The sequence below is a fragment of the Dendrobates tinctorius genome, unplaced genomic scaffold (assembly GCF_039654945.1).
Source record: "Dendrobates tinctorius isolate UK_male_01 unplaced genomic scaffold, ASM3965494v1 ptg000079l, whole genome shotgun sequence".
Taxonomy (NCBI): Eukaryota; Metazoa; Chordata; class Amphibia; order Anura; family Dendrobatidae; genus Dendrobates; species Dendrobates tinctorius.
The window spans coordinates 8,216,777-8,234,973 of NW_027361747.1; the positions used below are offsets into that span (position 1 = coordinate 8,216,777).

Genomic DNA, 18,197 nt, shown 5'->3' on the forward strand with positions numbered 1-18,197 from the left:
ATCCACATTACCACCGATACGTGGACAAGTACGCAGGGCCAGGGACATTACATCTCCCTAACTGCCCATTAGGTAAATGTAGTGGCTGCTAGGAAAGAGGCAGAAGGCGTTGTAACCCATGTCCTACCAATACTGAGGATTGCTGCATCGTTATCTTTTCAGGTTGTCTCCTCCTCCTACTCCGGATTCTCCACCACCTTCTCACTTAAGGTACTGTCACACTTAGCGATGTACCAGCGATCCCGAACAGCGATATGACGCGGTCAGGATTGCTGGTACATCGCTAAGTGGTCGCTAGTGAGCTGCCACACAGGCAGATCTCACCAGCGACATCGCTGGGGATGGGGGTCGCTACTTACCTGTCACACTAGGCGATCCTGCATCCTCCCGCTCGGCTCCACGCTCGTCTCTCCACAGGAAGCGCCGCAGGAAGCTTACGACGAGAAGCAGTCCTGGACGTTCTCGCGCGATCAGCGATAACCAGCGGGGGAGTGGGTTGTAGGTAAGTATCACACACAGCGATATCGCTAGCGATATCGCTATAATGTCACAAGTTATAGCAATATTGCTAGCGATGTCGCTTAGTGTGACAGTACCTTTAGTCACAGTACGAACTGCACCACTATCTTCAGCACAGACAGGTCGAAACGACAATAGGCTGTTGTGAAATTCATCTGCTTATGGGACATCCTTTGCCTGGCGCATGTGCTGAACTTGGTGGTGCAGAGATTCCTGAAAAACTATCCACACATGTTGGAGCTGCTACAGAGAGTGCGGGCAGTGTGTGTGCACTTTCAACATTCTCGCTGTTGTGAGTTCATTTTTCCCTTCACCATTGAGGTCTGATGAACTCCCTCCTCTGGTGAAGGAAGGTAGTGAGACTGATTACCAAACACCTGGGCAGCTAGATAATGACTGGGTGGCTGGAATTGAGGACTGGATATAAGGCAGCCGACACCCTTCTGCCTTGCTGGTGATCCTGCTGGATTCTTGGAGACCAGTCTGATTCCTGCGTCTCAAAGCTAAGTTTTTCTGCTCTGCTTTGTACTCTTCAGTTTTGTTTTGCCTTGTTTTTTGGGAGTTCTGCCATCCCCGGCCGGGGTGAGCTGAATTCCATTTTTGTCTCTGATCTGTTGATCTTTTGCTCTGTCTTCAGAATATACCTGAGTGCTAATATAGTCTTTTGAAGCCTAGCGACTTCAGGGCCTGTTTTTCCTATCAGTCGGTTGGCTCATTTTGGATAGGGTCTTTGCGGATGGCAGACAGCAGCTTTCCTATCCTGTCCTATTTAGTTAGCTTGGGCCCCATCATTTGCTCAACCTATCTTTCTATCTGTGTTAGTGTTTTCATCTTGCTTCACCGTCATTATATGTTGGGGGCTGCCTATTGCTTTGGGGTCTGCTCTGGGGCAGTTTAGTTTTTCCCCCTTTCTGTCTTTAGGCTATGTAGTTCTCCGGCTGTGATCGAGGGGTCTAGGGCACCGTAGGAACCCCCCACGGCTACTGCTAGTTGTTGTGGATAGGTTCAGGGGTCTGCAATCCGATAGCTGCCAACCTCTCTGGTTTTTCTGGACTTAGCTAGTATTTTGTTTTTTCCTCCTTCGGTGACTCATCATAACATCTCGCCCTGCTGCTTGCCTGACTGCACTGCAGCATCACTTCTGCCTTCCCGCTCACTGGCTGATATGTGATGTACTAACAATGTGAAACTCCACCTTGCATCTGCTGGAGAGTCTGTGCAAACTGCAGGCAATAGTGGATTCTCAGCTGCAACATGCACGTCTGAGACGCTTGCAGAACAACACCACTTCACCAAAAATGAGTGGGCCTCCATGCGGGACGTGTATGCCATCTTATGCTGCTTCAAATATTCCACCAATATGGCAAGCATTGATAATGCTATCATCAGTATTACTATACCAGTTATATGCCTGCTGGAATAAGACAATTCAGGCCACGAAGGATGAGGTGTCGGCACCGGAGGAAGAGGAGCAGGGCCAATTTACACCGTTATCAGGCCTGTTGTCCAAACATGGCTTGAAGGGGGTTACTGTCCCAACAGTGGCCAGGTACCCAACTGTACAGCCAGGGGACAGTTTGGGAGGATGATGATGATGAGGAGGAACTACCATGTTGAGATCAGGGTGGCACTCAGATCAGCTCACAGGCATCACTGGAGCATGGCTGGGGGGATAGATTACCCAGACAATACACTTCCCACTGAGGACAGCTTGTCGATGTCTCTGTGCATCCTGGCATAAGGGTCAATACATGCTGCAGTGTCTACACAAAGACCACCGAGTTGCCCATATTGTTACCAGTGCAGATTACTGGGTGGCCATCCTGCTGATTCCCCGCTAGAAGGACAACATATCATCATTACTTCCGTCACTTGCGTGTGAGCACCAAATGCAAGAATACAAGCAGACACTGGTAGAGAAACTACTAATGGCTTTCCCACCTGGCAGCGGGGGCTCAGTGGAAGAACAAGGCAGAAGCGGAGGAGGAAGTCGCCAACGCAGCTTGAGTACCGCCAGCACCTCAGAAGGCAGGGTTAGCATGGCTGAAACATACAGCACCACCATGTAATAGGGTTCGTATTAGCAGGTGCCAATGTTTCAACAACATAGTGGAAGAGCACGGGCCCACAGGTCTCCATGTACTAACAGATGGGTCTGCCATATTTAATTTCTGGGTCTCCAAATTAGATACATGGCCTGAGCTTGCCTTGGAGGTCCTGGTCTGCAACTGTCATGTCGGAACGTGTGTGTCACGTCGCCGTCAGACTCGGGGCCCGCTGTTCCGCCCTCAGCCACTAGGAGGCGATGGACTGTCACGCCGCCCTCGGGCTCGGGGCCTGCTGTCCAGGCCTCGGCCGCCAGGAGACGCCGGACTGACATGTCGTCGTCAATCTCGGGGCCTGCTGTTCCGCCCTCAACCACTAGGAGGCGCCGTGGCTCGCGCCTGAGTGAGGGCGGCAACAATGAAAGGGCTTCTGCGCAGGCGTCTACTGGACGCAGACTCCGCTCCTCTGTCAGTCATGAAGGGGCTGGTGCATCATCATCAGGTCTGGTCCTGGGGGCGGTCCTGATGACATCACCAGCCCGGGAGCCTGTGAGGGACGACCTGATCCCTCAAATACCTTGGGACTGGGCTTGCAAGCCGCCGGATATATTCTTGGTTCCCCTACGTGTTACTTGTGATTGCCTATCGTTAACTCCGACCTCAGCCTGAACTTCTGACTACTCTGTTGCCTGCCGTTTTTGTACCTTGCATTTCTCCTGATTACTGACGCTGACCTTGGCCTGGATTCCTGACCCCCTCTACTGCCTGACGATTTTGTACCTCCGCTACTCTCCCGGTTTTTGACCTCTGCCTGGACTCTCGACTCTGCCTCTGCCTGCCGTTTCTGTACCTCCACTGCTGGCCTGGTTTCCGACTCCATTTTTGGCTCCCTTCCTGCTTTTCTATTGCGACCGTTCTGCTCTGGCACTCTGCTCCTGTTCAGACAGCGCTTCCTGGGCTCTGCAGTAAATCCAGATCCCTGTATAGGGGTAAAGGGTGTCGGTGCTACTCGGGGCGCTGTCTGTCTGCAGCCCAGACTTGCAGACGGACGCGACATTATATCCGGCCCAAATAAAACTGTCTCTTGTGTGTATATATATATATCACACCTATATAAAGACAGTTTCTCTGAATTTTTTTTTTCCTTCCTCTCTTGCCTGAGCTGATTGTTGGCCTAAAACACCTGTTACCAAGCCTCAGTATACAGCCTGGAGGATCAGTCTCACCTTCCTGCTCGAGCATGCTGCAGTTAGGAGACTCCAGGGACAAAGCTGAACGTCAGAGATCTGTACCCCGGGAACATCAGCCTCTGAGCAGCTCTGGCTATGGTTGCGCAGAGGCTCAGGTATTGCCCGCAGATGCGGCCAAAGTTTTACTACCTATTTCGTTGTATTTTGGTCAGGATTCTCTGTGTTTAAAAGCCTATGTCGATAGCGGGTCTGAAGGGAATTTTATGGACTCTTTTGCTGCTAAAAAACTTGGTGTCCCACTACTGAAACTTAATATTCCAATTAAAACCACGGCTATTAATGGCACATCCATTATTCAGGAGGGGGTTAAATTTGTTACTGGTAAGATAACTATGTCAGTAGGAGCACTACATACTGAGCTTATTTCCATTTTTGTGTTGGACAATCTATCGTCTGCAGTCATTTTGGGAATGCCGTGGCTACGTCAACATAACCCTGTCATTGACTGGCACCTAGGTGATGTGGTGCGCTGGAGTTCGCAATGCCAGGATAATTGCATGTCTGTAGCAGTAAATCAAACCAAGCTAAAAAAACACCCCTTCATACCGTTTGCTCTCAGGGATTATGGAGATGTCTTTTCCGTTATAAAGTCTGAGAAACTACCGCCCACAGAGAGTATGATTGTCCTATAAACCTAATTCCAGATGCCCGTCTTTCAAAAGGGAGAATATTTAATCTCTCTGGTCTAGAGCGTCAGGCCATGAATGAGTACATAGCGGATAGCTTAAGAAAGGGGTTCATTAGACCATCTATTTCACCAGTTGGAGATGGGTTCTTCTTTGTAGAGAAGAAAGATGGTGGTCTCAGACCCTGCATTGACTACCGGGAATTAAACGCAATCACTATAAAGAACCAGTACCCACTTCCACTCATCCCTGATCTTTTTAATCAGCTAATTGGAGCCCGTTGGTTTACTAAACTTGACCTCCGGGGGGCATACAATCTAATCCGCATAAGAGACGGCGATGAGTGGAAGACAGCGTTTAATACACCTCTTGGTCACTTTGAGTACCTAGTAATGCCTTTCGGACTCAGCAATGCTCCTGCAGTGTTTCAGCACTTTGTTAACGATATTTTCAGGGACATCTGTGGTGTGTATGTCGTTGTGTACTTGGATGACATTTTGATTTACTCCACTGACCCTGTGACACATGCTCAACACGTCCGTTCAGTACTGCAGAGACTGCGGGAGAACTCCTTGTTTGCTAAGTTGGAGAAATGTGTCTTTTTCGCTGAGGAGGTACAATTTTTGGGGTACATGGTCTCAGGCAGGGGGTTCCGCATGGATCCTGCCAAGATCCAATCTATTAAGGCGTGGGTGCAACCCAAATCGCTGAAAGCACTGCAGCGATTTTTGGGATTTGCCAATTACTACCGTAAGTTTATCAGGAGTTTTTCTGAGATTGCCAAGCCACTCACGGATCTAACCCGGAAGGGGGCGGACGTGGCCAACTGGAATCCCGAGGCCATTCAAGCATTTTCTACGTTAAAAGAATGCTTTGTGGCCAACCCGGTTTTAGTACAACCTGACTTAGACCGCCCATTTATTGTGGAGGTGGATGCCTCCGAAGTCGGAGTGGGAGCAGTGCTATCGCAAGGCACTGCAGCCCTCACTCAGCTGCGCCCATGTGCTTTTTTTTCCCGAAAGTTCTCTGCCACAGAGAAGAACTATGATATTGGGAATCGGGAATTACTAGCAATCAAATGGGCCTTCGAGGAATGGCGTCACTTTCTCGAAGGCGCCAAACACAAGGTCACCGTCATTACAGACCACAAAAACCTGACCTACCTGGAGTCAGCTAAAAGACTGAATTCCAGGCAGGCCAGGTGGGCCTTGTTCTTTTCAAGGTTCGATTTTTTTAATCACCTTTCGCCCTGGCACGAAAAATGTGAGGGCCGATGCCCTCTCTCGCAGTTTTTGCCCCACACAAGCAGAAGACTGTGAACCCGTTCCGATATTAGCCATTGGGATCGTCGTGTCGGCAGTTTCCTTGGACCTTCTGGAGGAGATCCGTAGGTCTCCGGAACGAGCTCCTGACACTACACCCCCCAAAAAATTGTTTGTTCCGAATTCCTTTCGCCTTCAAGTTCTTAAAGAGTCACATGACTCTGTTCTGGCAGGTCATCCTGGGCTCAATAATACCACCAGGTTGGTAACTAGGAACTTTTGGTGGCCGACGGTGGTCAAGGACTGTAAGAACTATGTTTCAGCATGTGAAGTCTGTGCCCGCGCCAAATCCACCCATAATTGCCCTGCTGGCTGGCTTCAGTCCTTGCCCACCCCTGAGAGTCCATGGACCCACATCTCCATGGACTTCATCACAGACCTGCCGACCTCAGATGGGAAAACATGTATCTGGGTGGTGGTAGACAGGTTCAGCAAACAGTGCCATTTTATTCCCCTGTCTGGCTTACCTAACTCCGAAACCTTGAGCAAATTGTTCCTTGTGCACATTGTACGTCTTCATGGTGTTCCATCAAATATTGTGTCCGACAGAGGTACCCAGTTCGTCTCAAAATTCTGGAGGGCGTTCTGTAAACGCATCGGTGTTGAGTTATCCTTCTCCTCGGCCTACCACCCCGAAACCAATGGGCAAACCGAACGTGCTAATCAAGCTCTGGAGCAATACCTCCGTTGTTACGTGTCAGGACACCAGTCCGATTGGGTAGAACATCTGCCATTGGCTGAGTTTGCCTTAAATAATCGCTACCAGGACTCCATTAAAACTACCCCTTTTTTTTGTAACCTTGGATTGCATCCGCGCTTTAGGTCGTTCTCGGCTAGGATGTTGGAGCTCCCTGGGGTAGAGAAAAACATACATCGCTTGAAAACAATATGGTCTGAAGTAAATACGAATTTGAAAGGGGCTCAGGTTAGGCAGGCTTCAGCTGCAAACAAACGACGGTCCAAGGGGCCACACTTGGGGGTTGGGGACAAGGTTTGGCTTTCTACTAAAAACATCAAACTGAAAGTACCGTCTGCCAAACTGGGTCCCAGATTTATTGGCCCATATGAAATTATAGAAGTGGTTAACCCGGTAGCCTTCCGTTTGAAACTTCCGCAGTCATTTAAATTACCTAACCTGTTCCACAAGTCTCTCCTCAAACTGTATCGCTCCCCAATTCACCCTGTCCAGTCCCCTCCTCCTCCTGTTTCGGTCGGAGGGTCCTTGGAGTATGAAGTCCAGGGTATCCTTGACTCCCGCCTTGTGAGAGACTCCATACAGTATCTTGTACACTGGAAGGGCTACGTCCCGGAGGAGAGGTCCTGGGTCCCCGCAAGGAACATCCATGCCAAGGCATTAATTAGGAGATTTCATCTCCTTCACCCTGACAAACCGGGTTTTGAGGGTCCGGAGGCCCCTCCTGGAGAGGGGGGTACTGTCACGTCGCCGTCAGACTCGGGGCCCGCTGTTCCGCCCTCAGCCACTAGGAGGCGATGGACTGTCACGCCGCCCTCGGGCTCGGGGCCTGCTGTCCAGGCCTCGGCCACCAGGAGACGCCGGACTGACATGTCGTCAATCTCGGGGCCTGCTGTTCCGCCCTCAACCACTAGGAGGCGCCGTGGCTCGCGCCTGAGTGAGGGCGGCAACAATGAAAGGGCTTCTGCGCAGGCGTCTACTGGACGCAGACTCCGCTCCTCTGTCAGTCATGAAGGGGCTGGTGCATCATCATCAGGTCTGGTCCTGGGGGCGGTCCTGATGACATCACCAGCCCGGGAGTCTGTGAGGGACGACCTGATCCCTCAAATACCTTGGGACTGGGCTTGCAAGCCGCCGGATATATTCTTGGTTCCCCTACGTGTTACTTGTGATTGCCGATCGTTAACTCCGACCTCAGCCTGAACTTCTGACTACTCTGTTGCCTGCCGTTTTTGTACCTTGCATTTCTCCTGATTACTGACGCTGACCTTGGCCTGGATTCCTGACCCCCTCTACTGCCTGACGATTTTGTACCTCCGCTACTCTCCCGGTTTTTGACCTCTGCCTGGACTCTCGACTCTGCCTCTGCCTGCCGTTTCTGTACCTCCACTGCTGGCCTGGTTTCCGACTCCATTTTTGGCTCCCTTCCTGCTTTTCTATTGCGACCATTCTGCTCTGGCACTCTGCTCCTGTTCAGACAGCGCTTCCTCGGCTCTGCAGTAAATCCAGATCCCTGTATAGGGGTAAAGGGTGTCGGTGCTACTCGGGGCGCTGTCTGTCTGCAGCCCAGACTTGCAGACGGACGCGACAGTGTGTTTAACACAGCAGAGAATATGATCACAGACTGTCTACTTAAAACATGGGGAACCTAACATTCCTTCAAATGAAGCAGGCGTGGATCCCACAGGACTGGTTCATACGTTTGGATAACTGGACAACTATATTAACCGCACCCAGTCAGCATTCTACTGTACTCTAATTGCCATTTACTTTATTAGGGTGACTCCTCCTCAAATAAAAAAACTCAAACAATTGTGTTTTTCAACCTCCTGCTACGCCTCTCTCACCTATAAAGCCATGTCCACCTTTTCGCTCACTTGGACCTATGCCTCGTGGTTCTATGTAGCTAATTTTGATTTTGTAAATTCTAGGTTGTTTTAACTCCATAACATAACAAAAATATAAAAATACTAACACAATGAACAAAGTGAAAAGAAAAAAATATACCGTATATACTTGTGTATAAGCCGAGATTTTCAGCCCATTTTTTTGGGCTGAAAGTCCCCCTCTCGGCTTATACACGAGTCATATACCGGGAGGGGGAGCGGGGGTGTCAGATCATACTCACCCTTCTCTGCAGCTCCCCTGCTTGTTCTATGTTGTCGGCGCTGCTCTCTTCCTGCTTCAGCTGTCAAATGGTACCCGCTCATTAAATATGCGCATATTTAATGAGCGGGTACCACGTGACCGCTGAACCAGGAAGAGAGCAGCGCCGACAACATGGAACAACAAGCAGGGGAGCTGCAGAGACAAGCGCCAGGACCCGGTGAGTATGAACGGGGGGGGGAGGCATAGTCACCTGTCCCTGCGCTCTGCTGTCTTGCATCCTCTGCAGTGACATTCAGGACAGAGAGCGCTATCGCTCTCTGCCTGCACAGTCACTGCAGAGCGCAACGCTGATGAGCAGGGGGCAGCGACTGAGGTGAGTATGCAGGTTTTTGTTTTTTTTTGTAAGGGAGGCAGCGGCAGCAGCAACATGATGGGGCCACTCACTGTGCAGAAAAGCTGGGGCCACTCACTGTGCAGAAAAGCTGGGGCCACTCACTGTGCAGAAAAGCTGGGGCCACTCACTGTGCAGAAAAGCTGGGGCCACTCACTGTGCAGAAAAGCTGGGGCCACTCACTGTGCAGATAACTGGGGCCACTCACTGTGCATAACTGTGGCCACTTACTGTGCAGAAAAGCTGGGGCCACTCACTGTGCAGATAACTGGGGCCACTCACTGTGCAGCAAAGCTGGGGCCACTCACTGTGCATAACTGTGGCCACTCACTATGCAGATAACTGGGGCCACTCACTGTGCAGAAAAGCTGGGGCCACTCACTGTGCATCATAACTGGGGCCACACACTGCAGATAACTGAGGCCACTCACTGTGCACCCTCAGCTTATACACGAGTCAATAAGTTTTCCCAGTTTTTTGTGGCAAAAATAGGGGGGTCGGCTTATACTCGGATCGGCTTATACTCGAGTATATACGGTACAAAAAATTCACAAAAAACAATGTTTCATTACTCCTCCCTTGACCCTTTATTTATTTTACTCAGTTATATAGTGCCTATAATTTAACAGCACTTTACAGACATTGTCATTTATCATCACTATCCCCATTAGGGATCTCAATCTAATTTCCTTATCAATAAGTCTTTGGAGTGTGGGAGGAAACCCAAGCAAACATGGGGAGAAGATACAAACTCCTTGCAGATGTTGCCCTTGGTTAGATTTGAATACAGGACCCCAGCGCTGCAAAGTTGCAGTGTTAACCACTGAGCTACCATGCTGTCCTGCCTGTTCCACCTATACCGCCACGTCCACTGCCTCCTTCACCTGTCCTTCCTGGTTCTTTTATTTCTGCTTTGCTTAGCGAAGGGACAGGACGTATCTGTAGAGAGTGACAGTATTAAGTTTTACATGTGTGCAGTTTTCCAAAAACACTCTATATGTCTATTCTACACCCTTTTCTGTGATAGTACCATGCGTAACCAAAAGTGGGCACAAATTTTAATCAGCTTCTCTGGAGAAAATGTGAAAACATATTTCATGGGTGAAATTTGTTATCAGCTTCTGTCTGGGAAATGTGGAAACATGCTCTGTGGGTAAAATTTTTGGTGAACTTTTGTGGGAGAAATGTGAAAACAGGCTCTGTGGGTTATAAATCTTCGTACCATGTTAGCTACTAGATACAAAAATATTAAGATTTGAGTTACCATCTTTTCAATTAGCCATTATAAGGTATCAACCACTGAAGGACCCTCAAATCTTAATATTTTGCTCTGTGATTGAAATTTTCAACTGAACTGCCAGTAGCAAGTCTCACAGCGGGCGGCAAGCTCATTCCAAGATTGTACTACCAGCTTTTCATGCGCAGCATTTTTAACATACGCCACTGGAGCTGGCATTTTGTTACCACAGTGGGTACTATGCCATATGCTCTGTGGGTGAAATTTGTATGTTACTTCTGTGGGGGTACTGTGCCCCATGCTCTATGGGTGAATTTTTTAACTGGACTGGCAGCAGCAAGCCCCAGTCTCTGTGAGGGCTCCGTTAAAATTTTTATTGTTCATTTACCTCCTATTTTACCATGATTACTCTGGTGACAGAACCCCTATAAGTCATATCCCTATCAACATTTGTTTACAGGGAAACTGCCCTGCTCTTACCCTCATTTTTCTACCTTTTGCAGCCCCCTAACCCTTACTCTGACCATTTGTCAGCCATTTTTCAGCACTGAAGTTCGGGTCCTCATTGACTTATACAGGGTTCGGCATCTGGGGTAAAGTTCGGGTCCCGAACCGGACTTTTTAAAAAGTCTGGCCGAACACAGCGAACCGCTCATCACTATACATGAAGTGAAGACATCTTTACAATTTTACATCTGAGCCATGGAATCAGGTTAGAGTGTGTTTACATTAAAATGTCCAAGTTTACCTATACAAAAACCAGTACGACTTACCATACAAGAATCCACTGTGCCAGATTCATAACCAGCGCACAACATCCTGGATGTGATTGTGTCAAAATATGTCCGACAGTGCTCCAAAGATATGATGCGCACTTCTCCTTCCTGTAGTTTAAATGGCACTGATCAGGGAGAGGAGGCAAAGGGTTAAACGTAAAATAAAACCAACTGACATGATATATCCATGGCAGTTTTGCACTGTATCAAGACACAAAATACTTTTGTAGGACAACATTTGATTTTCATTTTCTGGAAGGTCTGTTAGAAATTGAACTATGTTTGCTTTAAAAACTACTCAACCAACATTAAGAAAATCTTAAGAAGTTTAATGAAATCAGCCTTTACGTTAACATGACACATATATTTAACATCCATCTATCTGTCAGTGGTTTTTATTGGAGGTGATGATCTATATAGGTAATGACATTTATTTTTCTGAATCTATCAGGCAAATGAGTTTCATACGATGGTTTGGAAACAAGCACAAAACAAATATGCAAGGTCAACAAAATCATGGGTTCTTCTGAAAATCCATTTCTCACTCATTGGCCATCGCAGTGGTTAATTGGCTTCAGACAGCTATCTGCCATGTTTAGTATCATCCTTAAAAAGTCCAAGGACACAGTGTTGAGAAGCAGCATCAGTTAGGGACAAGAGCATTGGATTTTTTTATTTTATTTTAGGGGGCAACCCTAGTAAAATAAAGAATAAAAAACTATTGTGTCAAAGCCAGGCAGGCTAGGGTTAAATCATAGCTCTACAGGCTGTGACTACATCACCTGGCTAGCTGTTCACCTTAGGCAGTCAACTCAGGGACTTTGACCAGACTGGATGTGCCTTGGAGTTGAAGAGAAATGCATGAAAAAATCCCTCTCTGAGAAGAGTTTGCACAGGCAGTGTGCAGAGAACGACAAATATCTGTAGTTCCTATTGACAATAGATGTTTTGTATGACTGAGCTGGGGATAGCTCAGCCATTTACGAGTATCCAGGGTCTGTTCTGTTTAGTTAGCGCCTGGACAAAGCTAGGGATTTATGTTTATGAATTTGTTTTGGTGCTCTGCAACCTGTGGAAAGCAATAAAAACTGCATGTGTTTGTACCACAGCTGCACTGCCTGTGTGAATGCTGCCTAAGGCCTAATGCCTATGAGAGATAGTGAACTCTTACAATATATTTATGGTAAGCTAAGCTGTACAACACGGAAATGTCTATTAAGTATTGGGTGAAGTCTGACAACTAATGTATAATCTTCCTTAACTCCTTCTAGTCCTAGCCATTTTCTGCTTTTGCACTTTCATTTTTTCCTCCCCTTCTTCCAAGACATTTTTTTTACTTAAAGTTTTTTTGCTTGTTTTTTTTGCAGGATAAGTTGCAGTTTTGAGTCACTCCATTCACTTTACCATATAACGTATTGAAAAATGAGAAAAAACCATTCCAAGTTGAATAAAATGGTGAGACACATTGGAATTCCACCATTGTATTCGGCTTTGTTTCTTTACGGCATGCAATGTGCTGTAAAAAGGACCTGGAAGCATAATTCTGCAGGTCAGGACTATTATAGAGATATCAAATTTGTATTTTTTTTTTTATTTTACCGATTTAAAAAAATTCAGAAATTTGTAAAAAAAAAAAAACATTTAGTTTGTATCGCAATTTTCTGAGATTAATTTATATATATTTGTCGATGGAGCAATATGGGGGCTTGTGTTTACAGGTTAGTGTTTTTATTGGTACCATTGGCATGACATTGTTAGCGATTGTTCTTTATTGCATTTCCTTGGGGTGTGGGGGTGAAGTTGCGATGATCAAAAAACCTCAATTGTGGCATTTTGTTTTTCATTTTAAAATGTTTTACATATGATTTTAATACAGAAAGTATTGGAACAGCAGAGGGCTTTGTGATCAGTGTGAAAGGAGTCAGAATTTTTTTTAACATATATCGACAGTAATATGGAAATTTCAAGTGAGGATGTTCTCCTTTAAACAACCTGGTTACTTTTTTTTTTTTAAAATGCATGGGTATGATATTAGAAAGAATTCATACTTACTTTTGTTTCCCATATGACCCCAACCTGTAATATAACAGTATGTGTCTGGTTCAACCAACTGTCCCTTGGACGGTAAGCAGACAGGTCTTACATAGCTGGTTTCCACAATGTCTTCATTTAATTCCACTATGCTAATATCATAATCCACTACAGCTCTGTTGTAACGAGGATGAAGGATAATGGTCTTAACCAGATGCGTCTGCATGAAATCAGATGGATGATCCAAGTTGTTTATTCCAAACACAACTTTCCACACTGCTGCATGTTCCCTCCTGAAAAACATCATCTTCAATTTATAAAGTGCTAAAGCTCAATGTATAATGTAACACTTTGTCACCTTCACTTGATTTTTGCTGTCACTACCATTGGGAATGGGGTAAACAAATTACTAGGAGGAGGAAAGAATATCCCTATTATCTTAGACCACAGTAGACAAATGACAGACTAAAAGTGAACTATTAAATGATTTTTGATATGCTGTGGCCCCTTTTACCCACTTTTGATCAATTTGATCCTGGGGTCCTGAAAGCCACACCAATCGTCATCTGCAGGGCAAAAGGACTCAACCTATGCATGAGCAAGCACAAAGATGTGCCGAACCCATCCACAGATCTGTGCACTCATGCATAAACTGACTGTGTCTAGTCGCGTGTTGAAGGTCACAAATGGACCTTCTGTGATTATTATCATAAAAGTTATTTAGTACATCATTCTACTTTCAGACCCTGTTTGCTTGTACAATAGACATTGACCCTTTGTAAATTGTCCTGATGTTCTTTTACTGATCCAATGTAAATTGACCCGATGTTCTTCAGATGATTAATCAGTTATCTTTGGATTTTTTAGCACTTTTTTGTACATCCAACTATCTCGTGGTTCTTAACTCCTCCTTACTTATTTTTCCTCTCTTGGATTAGTCCTTTTTTTTTTTTCCTATTGCACTATTGTATTCACCATGACTTATGATCCTGGCTATCAATAAAAAGGAAAAATAAGTCTTGACTTGTATGCCAAATATAAGTTATTGCGTTGGAATGGTTATAATTTTCTGTTTTGCAACTTGAGCTTTACAAGACCAACTTTGCATTTTTCATATATTTTGTTTAAACTTAAATGTTGAAAATAAATTGAGCTCATGTGTTCTGTGGTGTTATAGATCAGTGGGGACTCTCAGAATCTGGTGCAAGAGGTCCTACTGTGCTTGTGGAGATATTTCTACAGGAATGGCTGAGTATCTCTTCAAGGTCTTGGGGGAGAGCTAAAGAGATTGGAAGGTAAGAAAGGTTCCACATTTTTATTGTCGCATCCCATTGATGTTTTGGCTTCTCCAAAAGTCATGTTAAATACTTTAAAGTAAAAAAAAAGACAAAAACAGAAAAAAAAATGATAAGTCATACTTTTATTGGCTAGCCCGTAAAAAAGTAAACTTGCTTAGTGAAGAACAGCTGTGATCACAAAGAAAAATATAATTGTTTCTGTTTTTCCAATCAAGGTATAACTACTGTACTATAACATACTTTTGTGTTTTTTTAAAAAGTACCAAACGAAGAAGCAGTCAAAAATCCATAAAACTATGATATTTATTAAGGATAATATTAAAACATCAATGAATATGAACACACAGTGCTTGGACACTGAAATACGGTCCTATCCCCGACTTTGCTGTCTCCCCCCGTATTTCAGGTATAGCAATGCAGTTTATTATGTTACCACTATGACGTGTACTATACATCAATTCCATTCTGTGCATATTTGCACTCTGTCAGGGAATATTCCTCATGAAGAATAGTAGCACTTGCTTTATGATTTGTTATTCTTTATATAACCCCTTGACTTTTATTAGCTATACTATCTAGCTCTGCATTCTATTATCCTGACGGAGTGTTTGCAGCCTCGTTGGCCCTTTATGACCATTGTGTTCATCTATATACTGTTCCTTTGCCTTGTCCAAGCACTGTGTGTTCATATTCATTGATGTTTTAATATTATCCTTAATAAATATCATAGTTTTATGGATTTTTGACTGCTTCTTCGTTTGGTACTTTTTAGTAATTGTGCAGTTGTCCTGCATGTGTCCTGCCTCAATTATGTGGATCATGATATATGATTTATATTATTGATCCTCTTCTATGGCCACTATATATCTTTGATATTTGGCCTCCACATATATTATGTCTATTACCTTTTTACTATTTTGTGTTTTTTTGCCACAAGATTATTTACCACCACATAGATTTCCAAGCTAATATGGTAGGAAAATATTTTTGGTTTCTCTGAAAGATAAATAACCCCAGAGAAGGCATACATGCATGCTTAGCCAAGTGTGTAAGTCAGCAAATCCAAAATAAAAGGAATGATTAGATATTAAAAAGCAGGTAATATTACTTGTAGAAATGAATACCTTCTTGCAGATTTTTTTGATTTATTATCTGCTGTCTTAATGTTGCAATTTAATTTACAAAATGTATAACATTGAGGTATGTGACTATAACTGTGATTTATAAAGAGGCTTTTACCTTTTACTCCTAAAAGCAAAGTAAAAAGTAAAGTTTTATGACTTGTCACTTCTTTAGACGTTAACAGGAAAATGAGACATTTTAACTAACCATGAGTAATAGAAACGTTTAACTACTGTGAGGCAGTGAGAGGAGTCATATGCGAGGGTTGTTATGTATCCCCTAGAATGCGTATAGAAGTATATTGGACCCACTGGAGTGTATTGTAATCACAGCTACACCTGTGGTTACAAAGAAGAATAAAAGAGAGTATGGATTTGGTCAAACTATTTGATCTAGTCAGATTTTTAGTAATATCCGAGACATGGGCTTTCAGTTTCAGGAGATTTCCAGGTTTGGTAATAGGGCGAATCTCTCCCCCCACTCCAGGTTTTGGGAGTGGCTCAATGTCCATGATTCCCATTTAAACTCTCAGTTTTGTCTTGGGTATGTCAGTGTTTTGTTTGCAAGAGGCAGATCAGGAGGCTCTATGTAATGCATGCCTGTGTGAGGTTTACACAGAGCCAAGGAAAACAAAGCTTCTGACGCACCCAAGAAGAATATGGCGGTGCAGTCGCCCATGGCAATGGTTTTTGATACGGACTGTTTGAATGACCCGACTGCAAACTGGAGGACAACATTTACCTTACTTAGTGAGTTTTTGGAAATAAAGATGTTTTGTGTTGAACTCTCTTGGTTCACTGTCTCGTTACCACAATGTGTGAACACCACTGCACTATACTACTTAAAGAGAACCTGTCATCAGGATTATACATATTAAACTAAAGGTATGGGCCTAATGGTGCTGCTATACTGTTTATGTTTAGTACACACAATACCTTCCCTGCTGCACACTCATCCTGCCCCCCCCGCTCCATAGAGGATAATTGGTTGGGTCACATGATGCCTGCAGTCCATCTGCTATGAGCAAGATGGACTTGAGTAGCTTTTTCACACTAGATGATGAATCAAGGAGGTGGGGGGAGAGGAATCAGTGTCTTATCAGAGAAATCCACTTCCTTCCCCACTTATCAGATACATTACAGAGTTACTTATAATCACCTGTACTATGGATTTATACAAAATTTGAAAGTACAGGGTGGGCCATTTATATGGATACACCTGGGTGGGCCATTTACATGGATACAATTGGGTGGGCCGACTTCAAAATGGCTGCCATGGTCACCACCCATCTTGAAACGTTTTCCCCTTCCATATACTAATGAGCCACACACAGGAAGTTGATGTCACCAACCATTCCCATTTTATTTAGGTGCATCCATATACATGGCCCACCCAGGTCTAACCTTATAAATGGCCCACCCTGTACATTTCTGTTTAAACCTCTTCCTGACATGCGTTGAATATATACTGATCTGCGGGAGCTGCATTCCCACAAACAGCAGTATATGTTCGGTGCAGCGGCGATTGGTGGGTATCAGCTCTATGTGAGAGCTTACACCCTGCAGCAATGCCCACGATCAGTGATAGCACCATTCACGGGCGTTTAATCCCTCTGTTGACACTGTCAATAGTGAGAGTGACATCGAGGAGCACTGCGCAGGGAGGGGGCTCCTTGTATGCTTCCGTCAGAACAATGCGAAGTGATCACGTTGTTCTGATGGTCTCCAAGAAGACCCCCTGCACTAAGATAGTCGCAGGGTCCTGCAGGGAAGGTGGTTGATACTGCACAGTGATATCCCATTCTGGGACAATGTAAAAAAAAAGTAAAAAAAAAAAGTGTACAAATATTTAATAAAAAATCCCCAAATAAAGAAAAGAAAAAGAAACAAATATTATTCCAATAAATACATTTATGTAATAAACGAAACAAAAAAGTACACATTTGGTATCACCGAGTCTGTAATGACCTGCTCTATAAAACTGTTTCACTAGCTAACCCCTTCAGTGAACAGCATAAAAAAATACAAAATGAGGCAAAAAACAATGCTTTATCATCATACCGCTGAACAAAAAGTGCAATAAAACGCAATCAAAAAGACGAATGTGAATAAAAATGGTAGCCCTGAAAACGTCATCGTGTCTCGCAAAAAACAAGCTGCCATACAGATCCATCAGCAGAACAATAAAAAAAGTTATATCTCTCAGGATAAGGCAATTCAAAAATAATTATTTTTTCTATAAAATAGTTTTTATTGCGTATAAGCGCCAAAACACACAAAGAAATATAAATGGCATATCTCTGTAATCATACTGACCTAAAGAATAAAGCTGCCTTATCAATTTTACCACATGCAGAACGGTATAAAAAAAAAACAATTCCGGAATTGCTGGTTTTGGCACAATCTACCTCTCAAAAATCAGAATAGAAAGCGATCAAAAAATGTCATGTGTCTGAAAATGGTACTAAGAAAAAGGTCAACTTGTCCTGTAAAAAACAAGCCATCATATGACTCTGTTGGCTGAAATATGGAAAAATTATAGCTCTCAAAATATGGGTATTCAAAAACAAGTTTTTGCAATAAAAAGCATCTTTAATGTGTGACAGCAACCAAACATAAAAACCCAATATAAATCTGGTATCGCTGTAATTGCACTAACACCAAGAATAAAGTTGCCTAATATCTTATACTGCACAAGGAACAATGTAAAAAATGAAATCAATTCTTCACTTGCTGTTAATTTTTCCATTCTGCCTCCCATAGATCACAGTTACACTC

The 18,197-nt window shown here is 44.4% G+C and overlaps 1 protein-coding gene across 1 annotated transcript in view; it reads right to left on the minus strand.

Annotated features, from left to right (window-relative positions):
- The window catches only part of CORIN (corin, serine peptidase), a 562,174-nt gene that overhangs the window by 13,772 nt on the left and 530,205 nt on the right, over positions 1–18,197 (minus strand). Inside the window, exons 20-21 of the mRNA XM_073583463.1 lie at positions 13,022–13,293; positions 10,967–11,094 (exon numbers count right to left, since the gene is read on the minus strand). Of these exons, the coding sequence (XP_073439564.1) occupies positions 10,967–11,094; positions 13,022–13,293 (400 nt within the window). The remainder of the gene's footprint in view (positions 1–10,966; positions 11,095–13,021; positions 13,294–18,197) is intronic.